This window comes from Lontra canadensis, unplaced genomic scaffold (assembly GCF_010015895.1).
Source record: "Lontra canadensis isolate GAN:19392208 unplaced genomic scaffold, GSC_riverotter_1.0 scaffold315, whole genome shotgun sequence".
Classification (NCBI taxonomy): Eukaryota; Metazoa; Chordata; class Mammalia; order Carnivora; family Mustelidae; genus Lontra; species Lontra canadensis.
The window spans coordinates 48,497-68,852 of record NW_022631309.1 but is presented as its reverse complement, the minus strand read 5'-3'; the positions used below and the strand labels follow the sequence as shown (position 1 = coordinate 68,852).

Genomic DNA, 20,356 nt, shown 5'->3' with positions numbered 1-20,356 from the left:
TAAAATGTTCCATTCCTGAGTACTGACTGCATTTAATATATAAACACATAATTTTTTGGTTTTTATGTTCTTCATTTACACATATAAAGCAAAGATACTTTTAAGAATTCAGTGATCCTGGAACTGTTATGAATTGAATGGTTATATTGATGTAATATTATATTTATTGTTCAACTTTACCCATTAATTTCCAGCTATCTTCCATAGCAGTGGACACATTGTTGTCAATGGATGGAAGATCCATAACACAGCAAAAAATAAATGGTTTGTGTGCATGGCAAAAACATCCAAGGAGAAACATGAATGGTTTGAAGCTATTTTGAAAGAAAGAGAACAGCGAAAAGGTGGGTGTATGAATTGGGCACTATTATACTTTATGAAGATTCTAACTTAGCAAGAAAGCAGATAATGGGCAGAAGTTACGAGAAAGGAAAAAGGCATATGATGTTCACTTAGATTTCCCATGTGATTTAAGACTCATGATAAAATACTTTTTTTAAAAGATTTTATTTATTTAACACAGCAAAAGCGAGAGAGAGCACAAGCAGCAGGAACAGCAGGCAGAGGGAGAGGGAGAAGCAGGCTTCCCACTGAGAAGGGAGCCCGATGCGGGACTCGATCCCAGGACCCTAGGATCATGACCTGAGCCAAAGGCAGATGCTTAACTGACTGAGCCACCCAAGCAACCCTAAAATACATTTTGAATACTTCTAATATTATTAATATTAATATTATTATTAAAAGAAAAGAAAAACATTGAATAGTTAGTAAAATAATGTATTGTGGCCAGCAGTGTCTTTTAAATAGTATCTTAGTCTGTCGAGGCCACTATAACAAAATACCACAGACTGGGTGGCTTATAAATGACAGAAATTCATAGCTCACTCTTCTGGAGGCCAGGAGTCCCAGATTCAGTGTCGGGTGACAGCAGTTTCCCGGTTCATAGATGGCCATTTTCTCACTGTGTCCTCATATGGTAGAGGGGCAAGAGATCTCTCTGTGTCTTATTTATAAAGCCATTAATCCCAATCCCATTCATAAGGACCCTAGCCTCAGGACCTAATCACCTCCCACATGCCTTATGTCCTAATACCATCACGTTGAGTGTTAGGTTTCAACATACGAATCTGGGAGGCATGCAAATGTTCAGTCTACACAAATAATTTCATTTGCTTTAAAATTTGTTCAGTTTTCTTTGCACCTTATTCTTCCTATTTCGAAAACATCATTATGGAGTTTTCCTGTGAGACAGACTTCAGTAGTACAATGCATTGCTGTAGGGCCTTCAACAGTTATATCTTTAACAGTACATTGAAAATTTCTAGACCAAATATGTTAGTATCCTAATTGTAGAATAAAGCACTCTGGATATACATTTTAAAATTGTTATAATGCCATTGAATATAATGCAGCCGAATAAGGAGTGTGTTCATATGAGGAGGACTGGCTCAAAACTGATTCACGTTTTTAGCAAGATTTGCAAAAGGTATTTGATCTGGCAATATTCAGTTATGTGAAGTTTATCTGCAATTAAGCACATTTCTGCAATTCAGCTAGGAAATAGAAATGCTTGTGTTACTACTAATTTCTTTACCAAATAACTGATAAGACAAAAAGCAGTGTTTATTCCTTTTTCCCCAAGATTTAGGAGCAAAATATCTCATTGCTGATGAAATTTCAGGACACAAGAACCCTTTCTTCCATCTTCAGAAATTTTCCCTTGAAGAACATGCAAAGCTTCTACTTCTATTAAAATATTCATAGTACACATTTGTTTGAGAATTTCCAAAGCATTTCAAATACTTAACTCCTTTGATTGATCTGGGATGGAGAGCCTGTTAGAAAAATTTTAAACAAAGATTATGAATACATAGCTGATTCTTTAAGTTTTGTTGAATCTAGCAATCAATTCAAATAGCATAGCAAGTCATTTCAAAGGTAAAATAAATGTTTCATCAAGTTGAACCTTTATTTTTTCAGAATAGCTATGTATATAGATAAATCTGAAGTGAAAAAGGAAGGAGGAAAAGAAGGAAGGGAAAAAGGAAGAAAGCAGAGCAAGCAAACAAGCATGTTCTATTTGTTTATGTTAACAGGCTCTAAATAAAAATTATTCTGTTACTGAAAAATGGTAATTCCTCCGCCATGGTAAAAAATAAAAATTCTAGTAAAAAATTTTGTAGTTAGAAGACTGAAAATAAAAATCACAGAAATCTTGTGATTTATGTAGGTCCCATGATAAAGCCACCCATTAACTTCCTTTTGACCCCTTCTCTTTCCTTCCTCTATGCTCCAAATTCAGGGTTTTTTTTTTTTTAAGGTTTTATTTATTTATTTATTTATGTGAGCGAGAGACAGAGAACTAATGCACATGGGGAGGGGCAGAGGGAGAGAGAGAAGCAGACTCCCTGCTAAGCAGGGAGCTCGATTCAGGACTCCATTCCAGGACCCTGAGACCATGACCTGAGCCGAAGGCAGGCACTTAACCTACTGAGCTACCCAGGTGCCCTGTGGTAGAGAACTCTGTATCTGCAACCCCTTGCCCATGCTTGATTTGCAATAAATTTTGGTTTCATGCAGGCAAGAGTGAGTGAGGAGACTTTTTCAGTTACCCGTCCTTGGTTTCCTTTTTGATAGGCTTAAAATTACGAATGCAGCAAGACACCTGGGTAATGATCTCTGAACAGGGCGAGAAACTCTACAAGGTGATGTGCAAACAAGGGAATCTGACCAAAGACAGAAAAAGAAAACTAACCACATTCCCTAAGTGCTTCCTCGGAAGGTAAGGTCCATAGTCTGGGTGCGTGGATTTCTTTCATATTTTCACTATGTCATGTATCAACTACCCTTCCTTCAGTGATTTATTTTTCTTTAAAAATTATTCCTCTGTGCATTTTTGAATATCTTTTTACTGTCAACATTTCCTGGATGATAGTGAGGTGAAGGAATGGACGTAGAGCCCGAAATCATATAAAATTTTAGACATCTGTCCGTCCATCCCTGACGTCAACAATTTCAGATGTATGGCGTTCTGAGGGCGAAGCAGACACTGGGGTCAGGCGGGGCTGGCAGGCAGCAGGTTCACTGAAGGGGGACGAAGTCTAGCAAGGATGTGTGTACAGGGCCTACAAGTCAGAGAACCAAAGAATGTAAGACACAGAGTCTAAACCCGAGATTAATCAGCACTTTGACACCTGGGCTCAGGTTGAAGGACCTTCAATGAGGAATCTGAAAAAGAGGGTCCTTCAAGGAGCCTGGCGCAGAGCAACAGGCCGAGAGGTTGCCTGGGTTTGGAGCACAGACCCACTGTCAGTCCTCTGGGTCTGTGGGCAGCTGCACGTGGAAGTCCCTGCCGGGTGAAGCGTGCAGGACCAACGGGAAGGGCGGCCGCCTTAAGCCATGCCCCGTGCTGGCTGTTTCCATGTATTTTTAATCCTCAGATGCATACTTTGTATTTATAATCTTTATATTTTTTAAAGATTCAGAAACCAGCAGTCAGGGAGTTTACTATGCTCACCTTCATACGACCAGTGAATGCCAATGTCAACTCTGTAGAAGGAGACTGGAGTGGTAGTTCAAAGCCCACACTTCGCAGTCAGACTGTCTCCATGCAAATCTGGTCCTATCTTAGCTAGTTGAGTGATGTGGGAAGTTTAAATGTCTTTTTCCTCTCTAAACATGAAGATGATTTTAGTGCTTACCTGTAATGCCTACCAGAATGTCTTCTCGATAAGTTATGCAGATACCATAAAATAACCGTAGGCCATACCAGCTCCCAACCCAGTTAGTAGAATATAAGCCAGGAAACCCTGGGCTGCAGGGCAGCGTGGGGTCCCTCATTCAGGGGCTGGGGTCCTCACAGCAGAGCATTCAGCTGCCAGCAAGCTGCTGTTGCTGTCCTTGGTAGGCCCCCAACCTACGGCTCTTGTGGGAGAAAAAGAGTGGAGGGGAGCCCACCTTGGCTTAGAAACCCCATGTTGCAAAGAAGACCCAATTTCTTAGAACCACCTCTGGGGCATAACTTCCGGGGTTCTCAGAGGGACATACCTGTTTATAGGAGTCACTTCAAGCTATAGCTTCTCACCAAGAATGTATTCATATTCCATTTAGCCATCAGGAGTCATTTTGGCCATGAGCAATGCTGCCTGGTAACCCAGCAGACACACTACCTCCATCAGGTTCCAGGGAAATAGAGCCAACACCACCCCCTCAGCCAGATCCTACTGAAGGTGATGCATCTGCTAGAGCTGCTTAGAGATCATCTGGAAGGTGGGGGCTCAAGGAGGGAGGTGGAGACTGGGTCCTCCTCCACTGACCATGTGCCCTCAGGCGGGAGCCCCGGGAACAAAGGAAAGCCATCCAGGGCACTGAAGAAGGCACGTCCGAGGAATGAAGAGCTCCCAAGAAATAAAACAATCCACAAGCTGAGCAAGTATCTTTTCACCTTCGAAACACCCTCCTGGAAAGGGAGATTCAGAAGTTGCGCCTGAAGCTCGAGGCAGAGCCGAAGCTGTGTGAAGAGCACATCAAACACGTGGAGAGGAAGATGATGGAGGAGAAGGCATGCTGCCTGCAAGTGAAGAACAAAGTGGCCAAGGTGTGCAGGAAGGCGGATGCTGCCCACTGGAACTTAGGCCTCTACAGGAACATGGCCCAGGACCTGCGTGGAGAATGGCAGAAGATCTCCTCCTTGCATGCCCGGGAGCGCCTCCTGGTGGAGAACAGATGGGAGGAGAGCCAGAAGGCTGTCCTGTGGGCAGAGAGGGAGTTCCGAAGGCTCCAGGCAAAAAGCCATTGCCTCAGGCAGAAGCTGGCTAACTCTGGGCCCAAGGTCCAGCCTGTCTCCGGGGCGCCTCCTGCTCCTGCCGTTCTGGGCACAGCCTCCAAATACCCTCAAGGGCCCAAGGCTCCCCTGAAACCCCAGAAGCCCAAGAAGGGAGCAAGGGTGCACTGGCCAGACTCCCAAGTTCTCGGGTCCACTGTGGGTCTGATTCCCTTTCCCAGCAGCCACCAACACTCACAACCAGAGCACTAAAGCTCCTGTGCTTACCCGTGAAGCCATACCCATTGCTCCTTGTACTTGAGATCCACCCATTATTTAACGGATGCTTCAGATTCCCTATAGCCGTAGGAGTGAGAGAGAATATTTTTCAATGTTAAGCATAAAATAAAAAAATAAATAAGAATATCAAAGTGCTGATACTCCTGCTACTAAGAATTGATTTTATTAAGGGATTATATGCCAAGCAATAAAGGGTTTTAAGAGTATTTTATTGATCACTTAATTGTCCCGAGAACCCAGTGTGTCCTATATGACTGAGGTTCAGAGAAGGGAAACTACTTGCCCCAAATCACACAGCTAGTGAATTTCAGAGCTCCCATTCCACACCAGGGTTGTCTAATTATCAACTGCTGTACAAATAACTACTACTACTACTAGTAATTCTTCTTTTTTTTTGAGAGAGAGAAAGGGAGAAGGCACACACACATGCAAGCAGGGGAGGGGCAGAGAGAGATTTCTAGACAAGCTTCCCACTCAAGCGCAGAACGGGACGTTGGGCAGGATTTCACAGATCACGGGATCACGACCTGAACCGAAATCAAGAGTCAGACGCTGAACTGGCGGAGCCACACGGGCACCCTTGTGTGAGGAACTCCTAGGCAAGCTGCTGTAAGGATCCCAGAAGGGCTTGATAAAATGTTCTCCTAGTTCCCATCCTAGTAAGGATGCAAAGATTCGAGTGGTGGCTAGCTGAGGTCAAGTCCCACCGAAGTATGGAGGGCAGTGTTGAAGGGTCTCCAACGATTCCCATTTGGTACACATCGTTTTGTGTAACATCTTCTCCCTCTTGATTAGAGTCAGGAACTACTGACTCACTTCTAAAGGACAGAATATGGCAAAAGTGATAGGATGTCATTTCTGGGGTTTACAAAGAGACTGGTCTCTTGGGCTTGCTCTCCCTCCCTCCCTCCATCCCTTCCACCCTCCCGCCCTCCATTCCTCATCTGTTCCCAGGGAAGCTGGCTGCTCCTTGTGGGCTGTATTACGGAGAGGCCCATGTGGCAAGGAATGAATGTTTCTTGCTTCCAGTAATGGAGGACCCTGGCTGCGAACAGCCACCTGAGCGAGCTCAAAAGCAGATTTACCCCCCAACAAGCCTGGAGATGACCGAAGATCCAGATGACATCTTGACTGCAGCCTTGTGAGAGCTCCTGAGCCACAGGTACCTGGCTAGTTGCGCATGGACGGCTGGCCCACAGACACCATATCAGGTTATCAATGTTGTTTTAAGCCCTTTGGTTTGGGGAAAACATTCAAGAAAGACAGAAATGTGAAGCCAAATGTTTGGCTTCTGACCCACCCCCTTTCCTGGGGTGGGAAATCAAGACATGGTAGAAACTACTGAGAGATTCGGGTGAGCAATGTAAGACAGAGGACGTCGATTCTGTTCGCCATGTATCTCTCCGAGAGGACATCCCCTCACTTGATCCTCCCATGCCAATATGTGGCAAATGCAGGAGAAGACAACTGGCAGTGTGGTACAAGTCGACTGAGAGCACTAGACCCATCCCCGGAGAGCCTCCTAGAAGGCAGAGAAAGAGCCCAGAAGTTCCCTGGTGGCCCTAGAGAAGGCACAGCAATTAGAGGAGTTGAAAGCCTGGGACCTGGCCATTGGACTTCTGGGCTAGAGGGGAGATGGCCTGTGGAAGGGACACTGCCTGGAACCCCTCTTGGACCAGACGCCTCCTGTCTGCTTTGGGAGACTGAGGATTAATAAGAGAATGAATTAGCGTAGAAGAGATGGCATTCTAATGCTTGGCAGGTTTAAACTTCTTGACATCATTGACATGCCTTTTCTCCTTGTCCCCAGGACCACCATTAGTGGGAAGGGGCCCTCAAAGAAGCAAAATGAGAACATCTCTTACAAGCCTGGCAAGTGTCAATATCCAACCACTCCAGTCACTTCTACCTTTTTGGCAGCCCCACGGCTTCCATAAGGACACAGATGCATTCATGGACAGGTTTTTGAGCAAACGTGAGTTTTGATTTCTCTCAGATCAATGCCAAGAGTGCAATGACTGGGTCTTATGGTGGTTGCAAGTCTCGTTTTCAAAGAAACTGTGGGGAAGGAAGGGTTGAGTCACTCTATTGGAAACCCAAAACTGATATTACACTGCATGCTAACTGGAATTTCAATCAAGGCTTTGAAAAAGAAAAGACACCGTTAACTGTTTTCAAGAGTTAGCTCTACCATCTCCCATTCCCAACAGCGATGCAGGAGTGATCCAGTCATTCCACATCCTGCCTTGCATTTGGTAGTGGGGTCTCTCTCCCCCTCTCCGGTGCGTTTGGGTTGAATCATTGTGATAGGTGTGCGGTGAGAGCTCATTGGAGTTTTCATTTGAATTGCCCCAATGGCACCTTTTTATGTGATTTCCATCTTTATACTCTTTGGTAAAGTGTTTAGGTCTTTTGCCCCCCCTTTTTTTTTCTTTTGCTGACTGGGCTTCCTGCTTATTTTGGGCGTCAAATTTTGCGTTTCTATACTTCAGACAGGAATCCTTTATCAGGTATGTGGTTTGCACATATTTTCTCCCAGTTTGTAGCTTGTCTTTTGGGTCTTCTTAACAAGGTCTTTCACACAGTAGAAACTTAGAATTCTGATTGTTGGATCATGTCCAATAAATCAACTTTTCTGTTAAGGACAATGATATGATGTCCAATCGGAGAATTCTTTACCTAGCTTTCCATTCTGGAAATTTTTTCCCATTTTTTCCCTATAAGACTTCTCATTTTACATCTAAGGCAGTGATTAATTTTGAGTTAATTTTTAAAAATGTTTTATTTTTGAGAGAGTGAGCATGTGCAAGAGCGGGGGGTGGGGTGAAGGGAGAAGGGAAAAGAGCATCCTTAAGCAGACTGCCCAGGGAGCTTGGAGCCTGACTTTGTCCCGGAAAGCTGAGAACATGACTAGAGCGGCAATGAAAAGCTGGCTGCCTCACCGGCAGAGTCACCCAGGCGCCCTGAGTTAAGTTTTGTATAGGGTGTGAGACTTACATTGTGATCCTCATCCTCCTCGTCCTCCACCTCCTCCTCCCCTCTCCCTCTCCCTCTTCTTCTCCTCCTTCTTCTTTGCTTATGGAAGTCCACTTGCTCTAGCACCATTGATTCCAAATGCTGTCACTCCTCCGTTGAACAGCTTTTTACCTTTGTCAAAACCCCATTGGACATATTGGTAGTAGGTCTCTTTCTGGGTCCTTGATCCAGTTCCACTTATCTCTCTTTATTCTGTTCCATTTGTCTATCCCTTCACCAACACCACAGCCTGTTGATTACTGTAGCTATAGATCTTGAAATTGGGTAGAAGGATTCTTTTGGTTTTATTCCTTAGTTTAACTTTCTCTTCATTTTCTAGGTTCTGAAGCTGAGAGCTTATTGTTTTGAGACTCCTTTTGTTATTAACTTAGATTCACATTCATAGAAAAAAGATTTTTCACAATCATAATCATGCTTTCCATAAAGTATGCTAAGGAAAGGATCTGAAGCATGAGTTGCTAATTGTTATCTAAAATTTTGTTTGAGGGGCACCTGGGTGGCTCAGTGGGTTAAAGCCTCTGCCTTCAGCTCAGGTCATGATCCCAGGTTCCTGGGATCGAGCCCCGCATCAGGCTCTCTGCTCAGCGGGGAGCCTCCTTCCTCCTCTCTCTCTGTCTGCCTCTCTGCCTACATGTGATCTCTGTCTGTCAAATAAATAAATAAAATTAAAAAAAAATTCTGTTTGATTTGTCATCTCTTTCTTTTTCTTTTTCTTACCTATTTACCTGATACTTAGCATGCTTTAAGGGTAAGAGTTTCAAAAAGACCAAAAGAACAGATAAGGCAGATATGAAGTTGATGGGAGCTTGCCAGACTCCAGTGAAGTCTTCGATATGAATAGAGTTCAGAGAAAAGTGGAATTTAGAATTTTGAAATTTAAAAATGTAATAAATAACCTTCTGACTCAAATAACCTTCTGTCATGTTTTATGATGACTACTTGGATGTAGCACAGCCCACTCATTCTCTTATGTATGAAATTTTACAGAAATATGGCTAAAAACATGGATTTTATAGTCAAAGTCCAGGGTTCAACTGCATCTCTAACATTTATATGTTATGATTTGTAGTATGTTACTTCATATTTATGAACTTCATTTTTCTAAGGTGTAAAATGGGGTGATAATAGTGGTAATAATAATACCTATTTCATGGAGTCGTTACAAGGATTGAATTAGATAATGTATGCAAAGTGCTAAGTAGAGTGTGATGCATAGTAAGTGCAGTAAAATGTTAATAAATACAAAGAAATAGCTTTTGAATAGTATTTCTATACTATTTTTTAAAAGTTTGTGAAATTGCTTCCCTTATTTGTTATTCCAATATATTTTATAACTGGAATTTTTACCTTTTAGATATAACTTCTAAAAATACGTAATAAAATATATTTTTCAAAGTCTTTGGTGGCTTAGTGGGTTAAAGCCTCTGTCTTTGGCTCTGGTCATGGTCCCAGGGTCCTGGGATCAAGCCCCACATCAGGCTCTCTGTTCAGCAGGGAGTCTGCTTCCCTTCCTCTCTCTCTGCCTGCCTCTCTGCCTACTTGTGATCTCTGTCTGTCAAATAAATAAATAAATAAAATATTTTTAAAAATCTATTCTGACACTCTATAAAGGGGCACCTGGGTGGCACAGTGGGTTAAGCGTCTGCCTTCAGCTCAGGTCATGATCTCAGGGTCCTGGGATCGAGCCCCACATCGGGCTCTCTGCTTGGCAGGGAACCTGCTCCCTCCTCTCTCTCTGCCTGCCTCTCTGCCTACTTGTGATCTCTCTGTCAAATAAATAAAACCTTTAAAAAAAATAAATAAAATCTAAAAAATTAAAAAAAATTTTTTTGGAATATTAAATAAGCCTGTGAGGAAATGTGGGGGAAAAAAAAACAACATATAGACAAGGGAGCATGAGATGAGGGAAGAGAATGAGCACCAACTCTGTGAGATGCTTAGGAGCAACCTCCACCTTGAAGCCTGGTGCTTCAGGGCACAAGTGCGGCTGGAGACAATGTCTTGGGCCTTTGTAGAGGAGGGACCTAGATCAAAGGTCATTGACTTAAGGTCAGGATTCTGGAGGAAATAGACTCCAAAGAATAAGACAAACTAGGAGAAAAAATAAAATGGGCAAATTCACCGTTACAGAAAAAGATTTTTGACACATCTCCCATAATGGATAGAATAAGTAGATTTTTTTTTTTTTTTTACATATAATGTATCATTAGCTTCAGTCTCTAAAGGGAAAATAGACTGGTGATTGGAGCTTAGTCTTTCTGATTTGAAGGAATGGGAGACAAGAGGTTTGAAAGAGCAGTGTCCATGCTGATGTGGTGTTCCGTGCCCAGTGAGTGAGGGTTTGAAGCTTGGACTTGAAAGCACTGGTGTTCAGAGAGGGTGTGGTCCATGTTTCCCATACACACAGTCGCTCAGCTTGTCTACCTAAATGGACCCGTTCCTGCCTTTTGAAGGTCAGTTTGAAGGTGGCTCAAAACCCGAGGGCACTTGAGGAATGATCTGGAAGGGACACCTGGGTGGGCCAGTGTAGACAAATTCATGGAATTCCAGAGCTAATGATGAACGTGTGTCTGATACCCAGATTTTATTCAGTTTTTGTTTGGTTTTGATGGAGTGTTTTGTGTATTTTGGATATTAGCCTCTTCTCACACATAGGATGTGCAGATATTTTTTTCCTGAGGGAGGTTGCCTTTTAAGGGTTTAATGGTTTCTTTTATCATGCAGATATTTAAGTTTGATGTCCCTCCACTTGTTTATTTTTGCTTTTGTTGCCTTTGCTTTGGGTGTCTGATGTAGAAGTCTCTTCCCCGAAACCAGTACTGAGAAACTTACTACCCGTGTTTTCCTTTTGGAAGTTTATGGATTCAGTTCTTATGTTCAAGTCATTCATCCATTCATAATTTGTGTGTGCGGTGAAAGAAAGTGACGCAGTCATATTCTTCTGCATTTAGTGTCCAGATTTCCCAGTACTGGTCACTGAAGAGACAGTCCTTTCCCCATTGTATATTTTCTGCTGTGTCATAAGTTAAGACCATACATGTGTGGGTTACTTTCTGAGGGTTCTATCTAACTTATCTATCACCTTTCTTTCTTTCTTTCTTTCTTTCTTTCTTTCTTTCTTTCTTTCTTTCATCATCTTTCTTTCTCTCTTACTTTCTCTTCTTTCCTTCCTTCCTTACTTCTGTTTTTTTTTTAATTTTTTAAATTTCACAGTTTATATTTTCTTTCTGTGGTAGGTTTATTAAAGTGAATTTAACTTTTCCTAAAAGTGTGGATTCTAAATTATCCTTATTTTATAATATATATGTATATAAAACAGCATGTTTAAAAAATGCATTTATTGGTAGCAAAGGTTGGAACAGGACATCAATATTATAAATTCCCATTCAGAGTTAATGATTCTATCAGAGCTTGGTTTAAATATACCTTTAGTATATGAATGAATAAACATTGCCAAAAGTACTATGATTATCAGTTTCCATGCTTTCTGTTGTGTTCCATTGTCCTGTTTGTCTGTTTTTATGCCAAGACCGTATTGTTTTGATGACAACAGCTTTATAATCTAGCTTGAAATTGGTGTGGTGAGTCAAGTTGGCTTAGTCGCTTGCTTGCTTGCTTGCTTTTGTTTTCTTTCTTTCATATCAAGAAGATTAATTGATTTATTTTTACGTAGTATACATTTGTATTCTAAATGTTTTTCTTTCACTTCTTTTTTACTATGATCGTATAATGTGTTATTTGTTTCAGGCATACAGGTGAGATCCTTCTGTTTTACACTCCACACAGTGCTCACCACAGCACATACCCTCCTCATGCCCATCACCCAGCCACTCCGTTCCCTCACCCTCCTCTCCTTCAGGAATCCTCAGTTTGTTTCCTGAGATTAAATGTCTCTTTGCTTTGACTCCCTCACTGGTTGGTTGGTTTCTTTCTTTCTTTCTTTCTTTTTTCTCTTCCCCTGTGATCCTCTGTCTTGTTTCTTAAATTCCACATATCAGCGAGATCATATGTTCATTGTCCTTCTCTGATCGACTTATTTCACTTAGCATAATACCGTCTAATTCCATCCATGTCCTTGCAAATGGCAAGATTTCATTTTTTGATGGCTGCATAATACTCAATGATATACGTATCCATATAGATCCACTCATCTGTGGATGGATGTCTGGGTTCTTTGCATACTTTGGCTCTTGTGGGCATTGCTGCTATAGACATTGGAGTGCAGGTGACCCTTCAGATCACTACATTTGTATCTTTGGGGTAAATACCCAGCAGTGCAATCACAGGATTGTAGGGTAGTTTTATTTTCAACTTCTTGAGGAACCTCCACTCTGTTTTCCAGGGTGGCTTCACCAGCTTGCATTCCCACCAACGGTATAAAAGGGTTCCCCTTTCTCCACATCCTCACCAACACCTTTCTCTTCCTGACTTGTACATTTTAGCCATTCTGACTGGTGTAAGGTGGTATCTCATTATGGATTTGGTTTGCATTTTCCTAATAGCGAGGGATGTTGAGCACTTTTAAAATTGTCTGTTGGCCATTTGGATGTTTTCTTTGGAGAAATATCTGCTCATGTCTTTGAGCTATCTCTTGATTACATTATTTGTTCTGTGGGTGTTGAGTTTGGTAAGTTCTTTCTGGATGTTGGATTCGAGCCCTTTATCTGATATGTCATTTGAAAATATCTTCTCTCATTCCTTTTTGTTGTTTTTTGGTTTTGTTGACTGTTTCCTTTGCTGTGTAAAAGCTTGTTATCTTAACGAAATCCCAACAGTTCATTTTTGCTTTTGTTTCCCTCAGCTTTGGAGATGTGGCTAGTAAGAAGTTGCTGTGGCTGAGGTCAAAGAGGTTACTGTCTCTGTTCTCCTAAAGGATCTGGATGAATTCCTGTTTCACAAAGAGGTCTTTCATCCACTTGGAGTTTATTTTTTTGTGTATGGCATAAGGAAATGGTCCAGTTTCATTATTCTGCATATGGTTGTCCTGTGTTCCCAGCACCATTTATTGAAGACACTTTTTTTTCCTCCCCGTTGTATATTATTTCCTGCTTTGAGAAAGATTAGTTGACTCTAGAGTTGAGGGTCCATATCTGGTTTCTGTATTCTGTTCCATTGATCTGTGTGTCTGTTTTTGTGCCAGGACCATACGATCTTGATGTTACAGCTTTGTAATAGAGCTTGAAGTCTGAAATTGTGTTGCCATCAGCATTGGTTTTCTTTTTCAACATCCCATTGGCTATTTGGGCTCTTTTCTGCTTCCATACCAATTTGGGGATGATTCATTCCAGTTCTGTGAAAAATGCGGATGGTATTTCGATAGGGATTGCATTGAATCTTTGGATTGTTCTGGGTAGCATAGGCATTTTCACAATATTTGTTCTTCCAATCCAAGGCCATGGAAAGTTTTTCCAATTCTTTGTGTCTTCCTCCATTTCATTCATGAATATGGTATGGTTTTCTGAGTACAAATCCTTTGCTTTTTTGGTTAGATGGAGTCCTAAGTATCTTATGGTTTGTGGTGCAGTTATACATGGGGTGGATTCCTTAATTTCTCTTTCTTCTGTTGCATTGTTGCTGCAGGCAAATGCAAGTGATTTCTGTGTATTGGTTTTGTATCCTGCCACTTTACGGAATTCCTGGATGAGTTCTAGCAATTTTGGGGTGGAGTCTTTTGGGTTTTCCACAGAAAGTATCCTATTGTCTGCAAAGGGTGAGAGTTTGACTACTTCTTTGCTGATTCAGACACCTTTTATTTGTTTGTTGTCTGATGGCTGAGGCTAAGAATTCTAGTACTATGTTGAACAATAGTGATGAGAATGGGCATCCCTGTCGTGTTCCTGACCTGAAGGGAAAACCTCTCATTATTTTTCCCCATTGGGAATGATATTCTCTGTGGGTTTCCCATAGATGGCCTTTATGGTTTGGAGATGTGTACCCTGTATTCCTCCATGGTGAAGAATTTTGATCAAGAAGGGATGCATTAATTTGTCGAATGCTTTTACTTATCTTTTGAGAGGATCCTATGGTTCTTGTTCTTTCTTCTATTAAGGTCATGGATTCTATTGATTGATTTGTGGTTGTCAAACCACCCTTGCAGCCCAGGAATAAGTGTGATTTGGTCGTGGTGAATCATCCTTTCAATGGGCTGTTGGATCCTATTGGCTAATATGTTGGTGAGAATATTTGCATCCATATTCATCTGGGATAGTGCTCCATAATTCTCCTTTGTCTGGTTTTGGAATCAGGTAATGCTGGCCTTATCAAAAGGGTTTGGAAGTTTTCCTTCCAGTTCTACTCTTTGGGAAAGTTTCAGAAGAAGAGGTACTAAATCTTCTTTAAATGTTTGGTAGAATTCCCCTGGGAAGCCATTTCACACTGGGCTCTTGTTTCCTGGAGAAGTTTTGATGACTGCTTCGATTTTGTTGCTGACTATGAGTCTCTTCAGGTTTCATTTTCTTTCCTGGTTCAGTTTCGATTGTTTCTATGTTTCTAGGAATGCATTCATTTTTTCAAGACTGCCTGTTTGGTTCACATAGAGTTGGCATCCAGTGTTCTTATACTTGCTTGTATTTCCTTGGTGTTGGGTATGATCTCTCCTGCTTGATTCATGATTTTATTTATTTGGATCCTTTCTGTGTTCTTTTTAGAAATCTGACCAGGGGAGTATCAATCTTACTAATTCTTTCAAAGAAGCAGCTCCTAGATTTGTTGATTTCTTCTACTATTCTTTTGGTTTCTATTTCATTGATTTCTGCTCTAATCTTTTTTTAAAAAGATTTTATTTATCTATTCGACATACAGATTACAAGTAGGCAGAGAGGCAGGCAGAGAGAGAGGGGAGGGAGATACGCAGGCTCCCTGCTGAGCAGAGAGCCTGATGCGGGACTTGATCCCAAGACCCCGAGATCATGACCTGAGCCAAAGGCAGAGTCTTTAACCCACTGAGCCACCCAGGCACCCTTGATTTTGCTCTAATCTTTATTATTTCTCTTCTCCTTCTGGGTTTAGGCTTTCTATGCTCCTATTTCTCCAGCTCCTTTTGCTGTAGGGTTAGGTTGTATATTTGAGACCTTTCTTGATTCTTGAGAAATGATCAGGGCCCAACTCCTAAGTGTGTTCTTTCAGGAAAGCGGTTCATCCTTCGTGTCTCCCTGGTCTCTGTCTGCACTCTTGTGCTCTTCATTCCTGTGACCAAGCATTTCTGTCTCTGTATATGACCCAGTTTGGAGTCTCCAAACCCAGCAGACTCCTGCAGCATGATCAGGCACCACTCCTCCTGGGGGAGGAAGGGTACTCTCCCCAGTTGTGCCTCCTCTTGGGCCCCTTCTCAAAAGTAGTGGCCAGACTGTGCTGTGGATCATAGTTTATGGCAATGTCCAGCTTAGAGCCCACTCCTGGGTTCACTCTTTGTAGCTGGCTTCCCTGCTCTGATACCTGGGAGCTCTGCAGCCCTCAAGCACTCCTGGTCTTCCTGGGACCCCGAGGATCCTGAAACCACACTGTCCCATCGAGGGTTCCACCCCTGCCAGAGCTACATCCTTCACCAGGGCAGACTTCCAAAGGTTCTGATTTTGTGCTCTGCTGCCCCTAGCACTTGGCAATAGCCAGCTGACAGAGGCTTCCTCCCCCAGGGTTTATCTTCCTGCCTATCAGCTTAGACTCACTTTTCTCTACTTCCTACCTTGCAGAAAGTGGTTATTTTTCTGTTTGTACAGTTGCTGCTATTCTTTTCTTCAATCTGTGCTTGAATTTGCAGGTGTTCAGAATGGTTTGATAGCTATCTAGCTAAATTCCTTGTGCCAGATGAAATGAAAGTGTCCTACTCCTCTGCCATCTTGGACTCTTTCTGTCTTCTTCTTTCTCCAGATTGCTTTGGGTATAGTGGACATGTTAAGATGATTAACTCTTCTAGTTAATGAGCATACCAGGTCTTCCTTCTTCTTGGTTACTTTTATTCCTAGATTTTATTTATTTATTTATTTATTTATTTTTTGCTTGCTGCAATTGTCAATGGCATTACTTTCTTAATCTCTTTGTGAAAGTTCGTCATCAGTATATAGAAACACAAGTTGGGGCACTTGGGTTGCTTAGCTGGATAAATGTCTGCCTTCAGGTCAGGACATGATCCTGGGGTTCTGGGAATGAGTCTGGCATTGCACTCCCAGCTCAATAGGGAGTCTGCTTTTCCCTGATTCTCTGCTGCTCCCCCTGCTTATGCTTCCTCTCTGTGTCTCTCTCTGTGTCACATACATACAATCTTTAAAAACAATGCAACAAGTCTCTGTATATTGAGAAGGAGAAAGAAAAGGAGAAAGAGAAGGAGAGAGAGGATAAAGAAAAAGCAACAGTATCTGATAATGTGGCTACTTCTGCTGCTGCCACCACACCAGCCACAAGTCCTGCTGTTAACACATCTCCTTCAGTCCCCACTGCAGCAACCACTACAGAGGAACAAGTCAGTGAGCCAAAAAAGTGGAATCTTCATCGAAATCGACCACTTTTGGATTTTGTTTCCATGGAAGAGCTGACTGATATGGATGACTATGACAGCGAAGATGACAATGATTGGCGACCTACTGTAGTAAAGAGAAAGGAGAGATCTGCATCTCAGAAAGAAGGAAGTGATGGAGACAATGAAGATGATGAAGATGAGGGAAGTGGGGGTGATGAGGATGAGAATGATGAAGGCAATGATGAAGATCATAGCAGCCCTGCCAGTGAAGGGGGTTGCAAGAAGAAGAGTAAAGTTCTTAGCAGAAACAGTGCTGATGATGAGGAACTGACCAATGATAGCCTGACACTATCTCAAAGCAAGAGTAATGAGGACTCGCTGATTCTTGAGAAGAGTCAAAACTGGAGTTCTCAAAAAATGGACCACATTCTGATTTGCTGTGTTTGTCTTGGAGATAATAGCGAGGATGCTGATGAAATAATTCAGTGTGACAATTGTGGCATTACAGTCCATGAAGGTTGCTATGGAGTTGATGGAGAGAGTGACTCTATTATGAGTTCAGCTTCTGAAAACTCCACGGAACCTTTGTTTTGTGATGCCTGTAAATGTGGTGTTTCCCCTAGCTGTGAACTGTGTCCTAATCAGGATGGAATTTTCAAGGAGACAGATGCTGGAAGATGGGTTCACATTGTATGTGCCCTATATGTTCCCGGAGTAGCCTTTGGAGATATTGACAAATTACGACCAGTAACACTAACAGAAATGAACTATTCCACATATGGTGCCAAGGAGTGTAGCTTCTGTGAAGACCCTCGTTTTGCTAGAACTGGAGTTTGTATTAGCTGTGATGCAGGGATGTGCAGAGCTTATTTCCATGTGACCTGTGCCCAGAAGGAAGGTCTGCTTTCAGAGGCAGCAGCAGAAGAGGATATAGCAGATCCATTTTTTGCTTATTATAAGCAGCATGCAGATAGGTTAGATAGAAAATGGAAGAGAAAAATCTATTTGGCTCTACAATCCTATTGTAAAATGTCTTTGCAAGAGAGGGAAAAGCAACTGTCACCAGAAGCACAGGCAAGGATCAATGCCGGCTTCAGCAGTATCGTGCCAAAGCAGAACTAGCTCGATCTACCAGACCTCAGGCCTGGGTTCCAAGGGAAAAATTGCCCAGACCACTCACTAGCAGTGCTTCAGCCATTCATAAGCTGATGCAGAAAGCAGAGCTAATGGGGATCAGTACAGATATCTTTCCAGTGGACAATTCAGATACTAGTTCTAGTGTGGATGGAAGGAGAAAGCATAAGCAACCTGCTCTCACTGCTGATTTTGTGAATTATTACTTTGAGAGAAATATGCACATGATTCAAATTCAGGAAAATATGGCTGAACAAAAGAATATAAAGGATAAATTAGAGAATGAACAGGAAAATCTCCATGTGGAATATAATAAGCTATGTGAATCTTTAGAAGAACTGCAGAATCTGAATGAAAAACTTCGAAGCGAAGGGCAAGGAATATGGGCCTTACTAGGCAGAATCACAGGGCAGAAGTTGAACATACCGGCAATTTTGCGAGCACCCAAGGAGAGAAAACCAAGTAAAAAAGAAGGAGGCGCACAAAAGACATCTGTCCTTCCTGCAGTACTTTATAGTTGTGGAATTTGTAAGAAGAACCATGATCAGCATTTTCTTTTATTGTGCGATACCTGTAAACTCCATTACCACCTTGGATGTCTGGACCCTCCTCTTACAAGGATGCCAAGAAAGACCAAGAACAGTTACTGGCAGTGTTCAGAATGTGACCAGGCAGGGAGCAGCGACATGAAAGCACACATGGCCATGGAAACCTTACCAGATGGGACCAAACGATCAAGGAGGCAGATTAAGGAATCGATGAAATTTGTTCCACAGTATATGCCTCCAGAACCCAAGAAGATTCCAGTAAGAAACACAAGAACCAGAAGACGAAAGCGAAGCTTCATTCCTGAGGAAGAAAAACATGAGGAAAGAATTCTAGAGAGAGAAGGCAGAGGCCGTCTGTATTACAAAAGAAGCCTAAGGCTGAAGATTTACGAACTGAATGTGCAACTTGCAAGGGAACTGGAGACAATGAAAATCTTGTCAGATCTTTCTTCATTGTCAGCAGGATGAGATTGTCTGAAACGAAGAATAGGTGTGATGAATGCAGACTGTGCTACCATTTTGGCTGTTTGGATCCCCCTTTGAAAAAGTCTCCTAAACAAACAGGCTATGGATGGATATGTCAGGAGTGTGATTCTTCATCTTCTAAGGAAGATGAAAATGAAGCTGAAAGAAAAAATATATCTCAGGAGCTCAGCATGGAACAGAAAAATCCAAAGAAATAAAGGATTTTCTGTAGTGTTTTGAAAAGTTTGCAACTTACGTAGTAGCAGATAAAATTTCTTAATTGTAAAGTGCTAATTGTAAAATCTAATTTGCAAAATGTTCTCAATAAAGTTGAAATGAAAAAAAATTCAGCGTTACTGAATTTATTTACTCTAATTTACTCAAATTTATTTGTTAATAAAACTATTTTTTGTGGACTCCTTAGGGATTTCTACATATAGTATCATGTCATCTGCAAATAGTGACCATTTTCTTTTCCTATATAGATTTCATAAACCTCATTTTGGCTAATCAGTTACAAAAAGGACATTGAAAGTATAGAAAAATCATATCATTGGTTTCTTAAAACTTTTTTAAAGATTTTAATTATGTATTTGACAGAGATCGCAAGTAGGCAGAGAGAGAGGCAGAGAGGAGGAAGCAGGCTCATGACCTGAGATCAGAACCTGAGCTGAAGGCAGAGGCTTAACCCTACTGAGTCACCCAGGTGCCCCTGGTTTCTTAATTTTTGAGAAGTGGTTATGAAATCTTACTTGCTCACTTCTGCCAGGCATATGCTAATTGTTTCAGGAGTGGAGATGAAAATTCTGGAGGCTCAAGGAGCATCAGATCAAAAATCTTCCTCTTACAAAAGTGGTTCTAATATCAAATAAGGTCTATAGGATCCCCCCACCCTCCCAAAAAATGGACTTCTAACTTAGTTTCTTTTCATTACCAACTTTTAGAATAAGAGTTGGCATACTGGGGCGCCTGGGTGGCTCAGTGGGTTAAGCCACTGCCTTCCACTCAGGTCGTGATCTCAGGGTCCTGGGATCGAGCCCCACGTCGCGCTCTCTGTCCAGCGGGGAGACTGTGTCCCCCTCTCTCTCTGCTTGCCTCTCTGCCTGCTTGTGATCTCTCTCTCTCTCTCTGTCAAATAAATAAATAAAATCTTTAAAAAAAAAAAAAAAGAGTTGGCATACTATGGCCAGGAGACAGATGCTTTTATAAATAAACTTTTTGGAAAACAGCCATGCTCTTTCATTTACATATTATCTATAGCTGCTTTCATGCTAAGCAAAACCGAATAGTTGTGACAGAGACTGTATGGTCCACAAGGTCTAAAGTATTTACTGTCTGGTCCCTTACAGAAAAAGTTTGCTGATCTCCACTTAAGATTGGCTTAAATGACTTTGGCAAATAGAACTGTACTGTATCAAGTAAAAACATCCCCAAATAAAATAATGTGGGTTTAAAAAAAAGATTAACTTACTCATTTGGGCTTTACTTTGAAAATGGCTAGGGTAGTCTACCTTCCGTACAGTCTCTCAATAGACCTCGAAACTGTACTGTGAGACATAAGGAGCAGCATAAACTCAGGTAAACATAGAAACAATTGAAGGGACTTTCACATTACATAAGGAAGAGTCATAAGTGAAAACCTTTATCTCCATATTCTTA

General features: G+C 41.7%; 1 protein-coding gene across 1 annotated transcript; it reads left to right on the top strand.

Annotated features, from left to right (window-relative positions):
- The first annotated feature begins 274 nt into the window (after positions 1 to 274).
- LOC116862735 (PHD finger protein 14-like) lies at positions 275 to 19,024 on the top strand. The gene is given in 10 exon segments (XM_032850143.1): positions 275 to 344; positions 2,638 to 2,782; positions 4,468 to 4,985; positions 6,017 to 6,203; positions 6,873 to 6,934; positions 15,512 to 15,660; positions 16,377 to 17,634; positions 17,637 to 18,560; positions 18,563 to 18,674; positions 18,723 to 19,024. Coding segments are annotated over 10 exon segments (3,618 nt in total). The 3' UTR covers positions 18,916 to 19,024.
- The last annotated feature ends 1,332 nt before the right edge of the window (positions 19,025 to 20,356 follow it).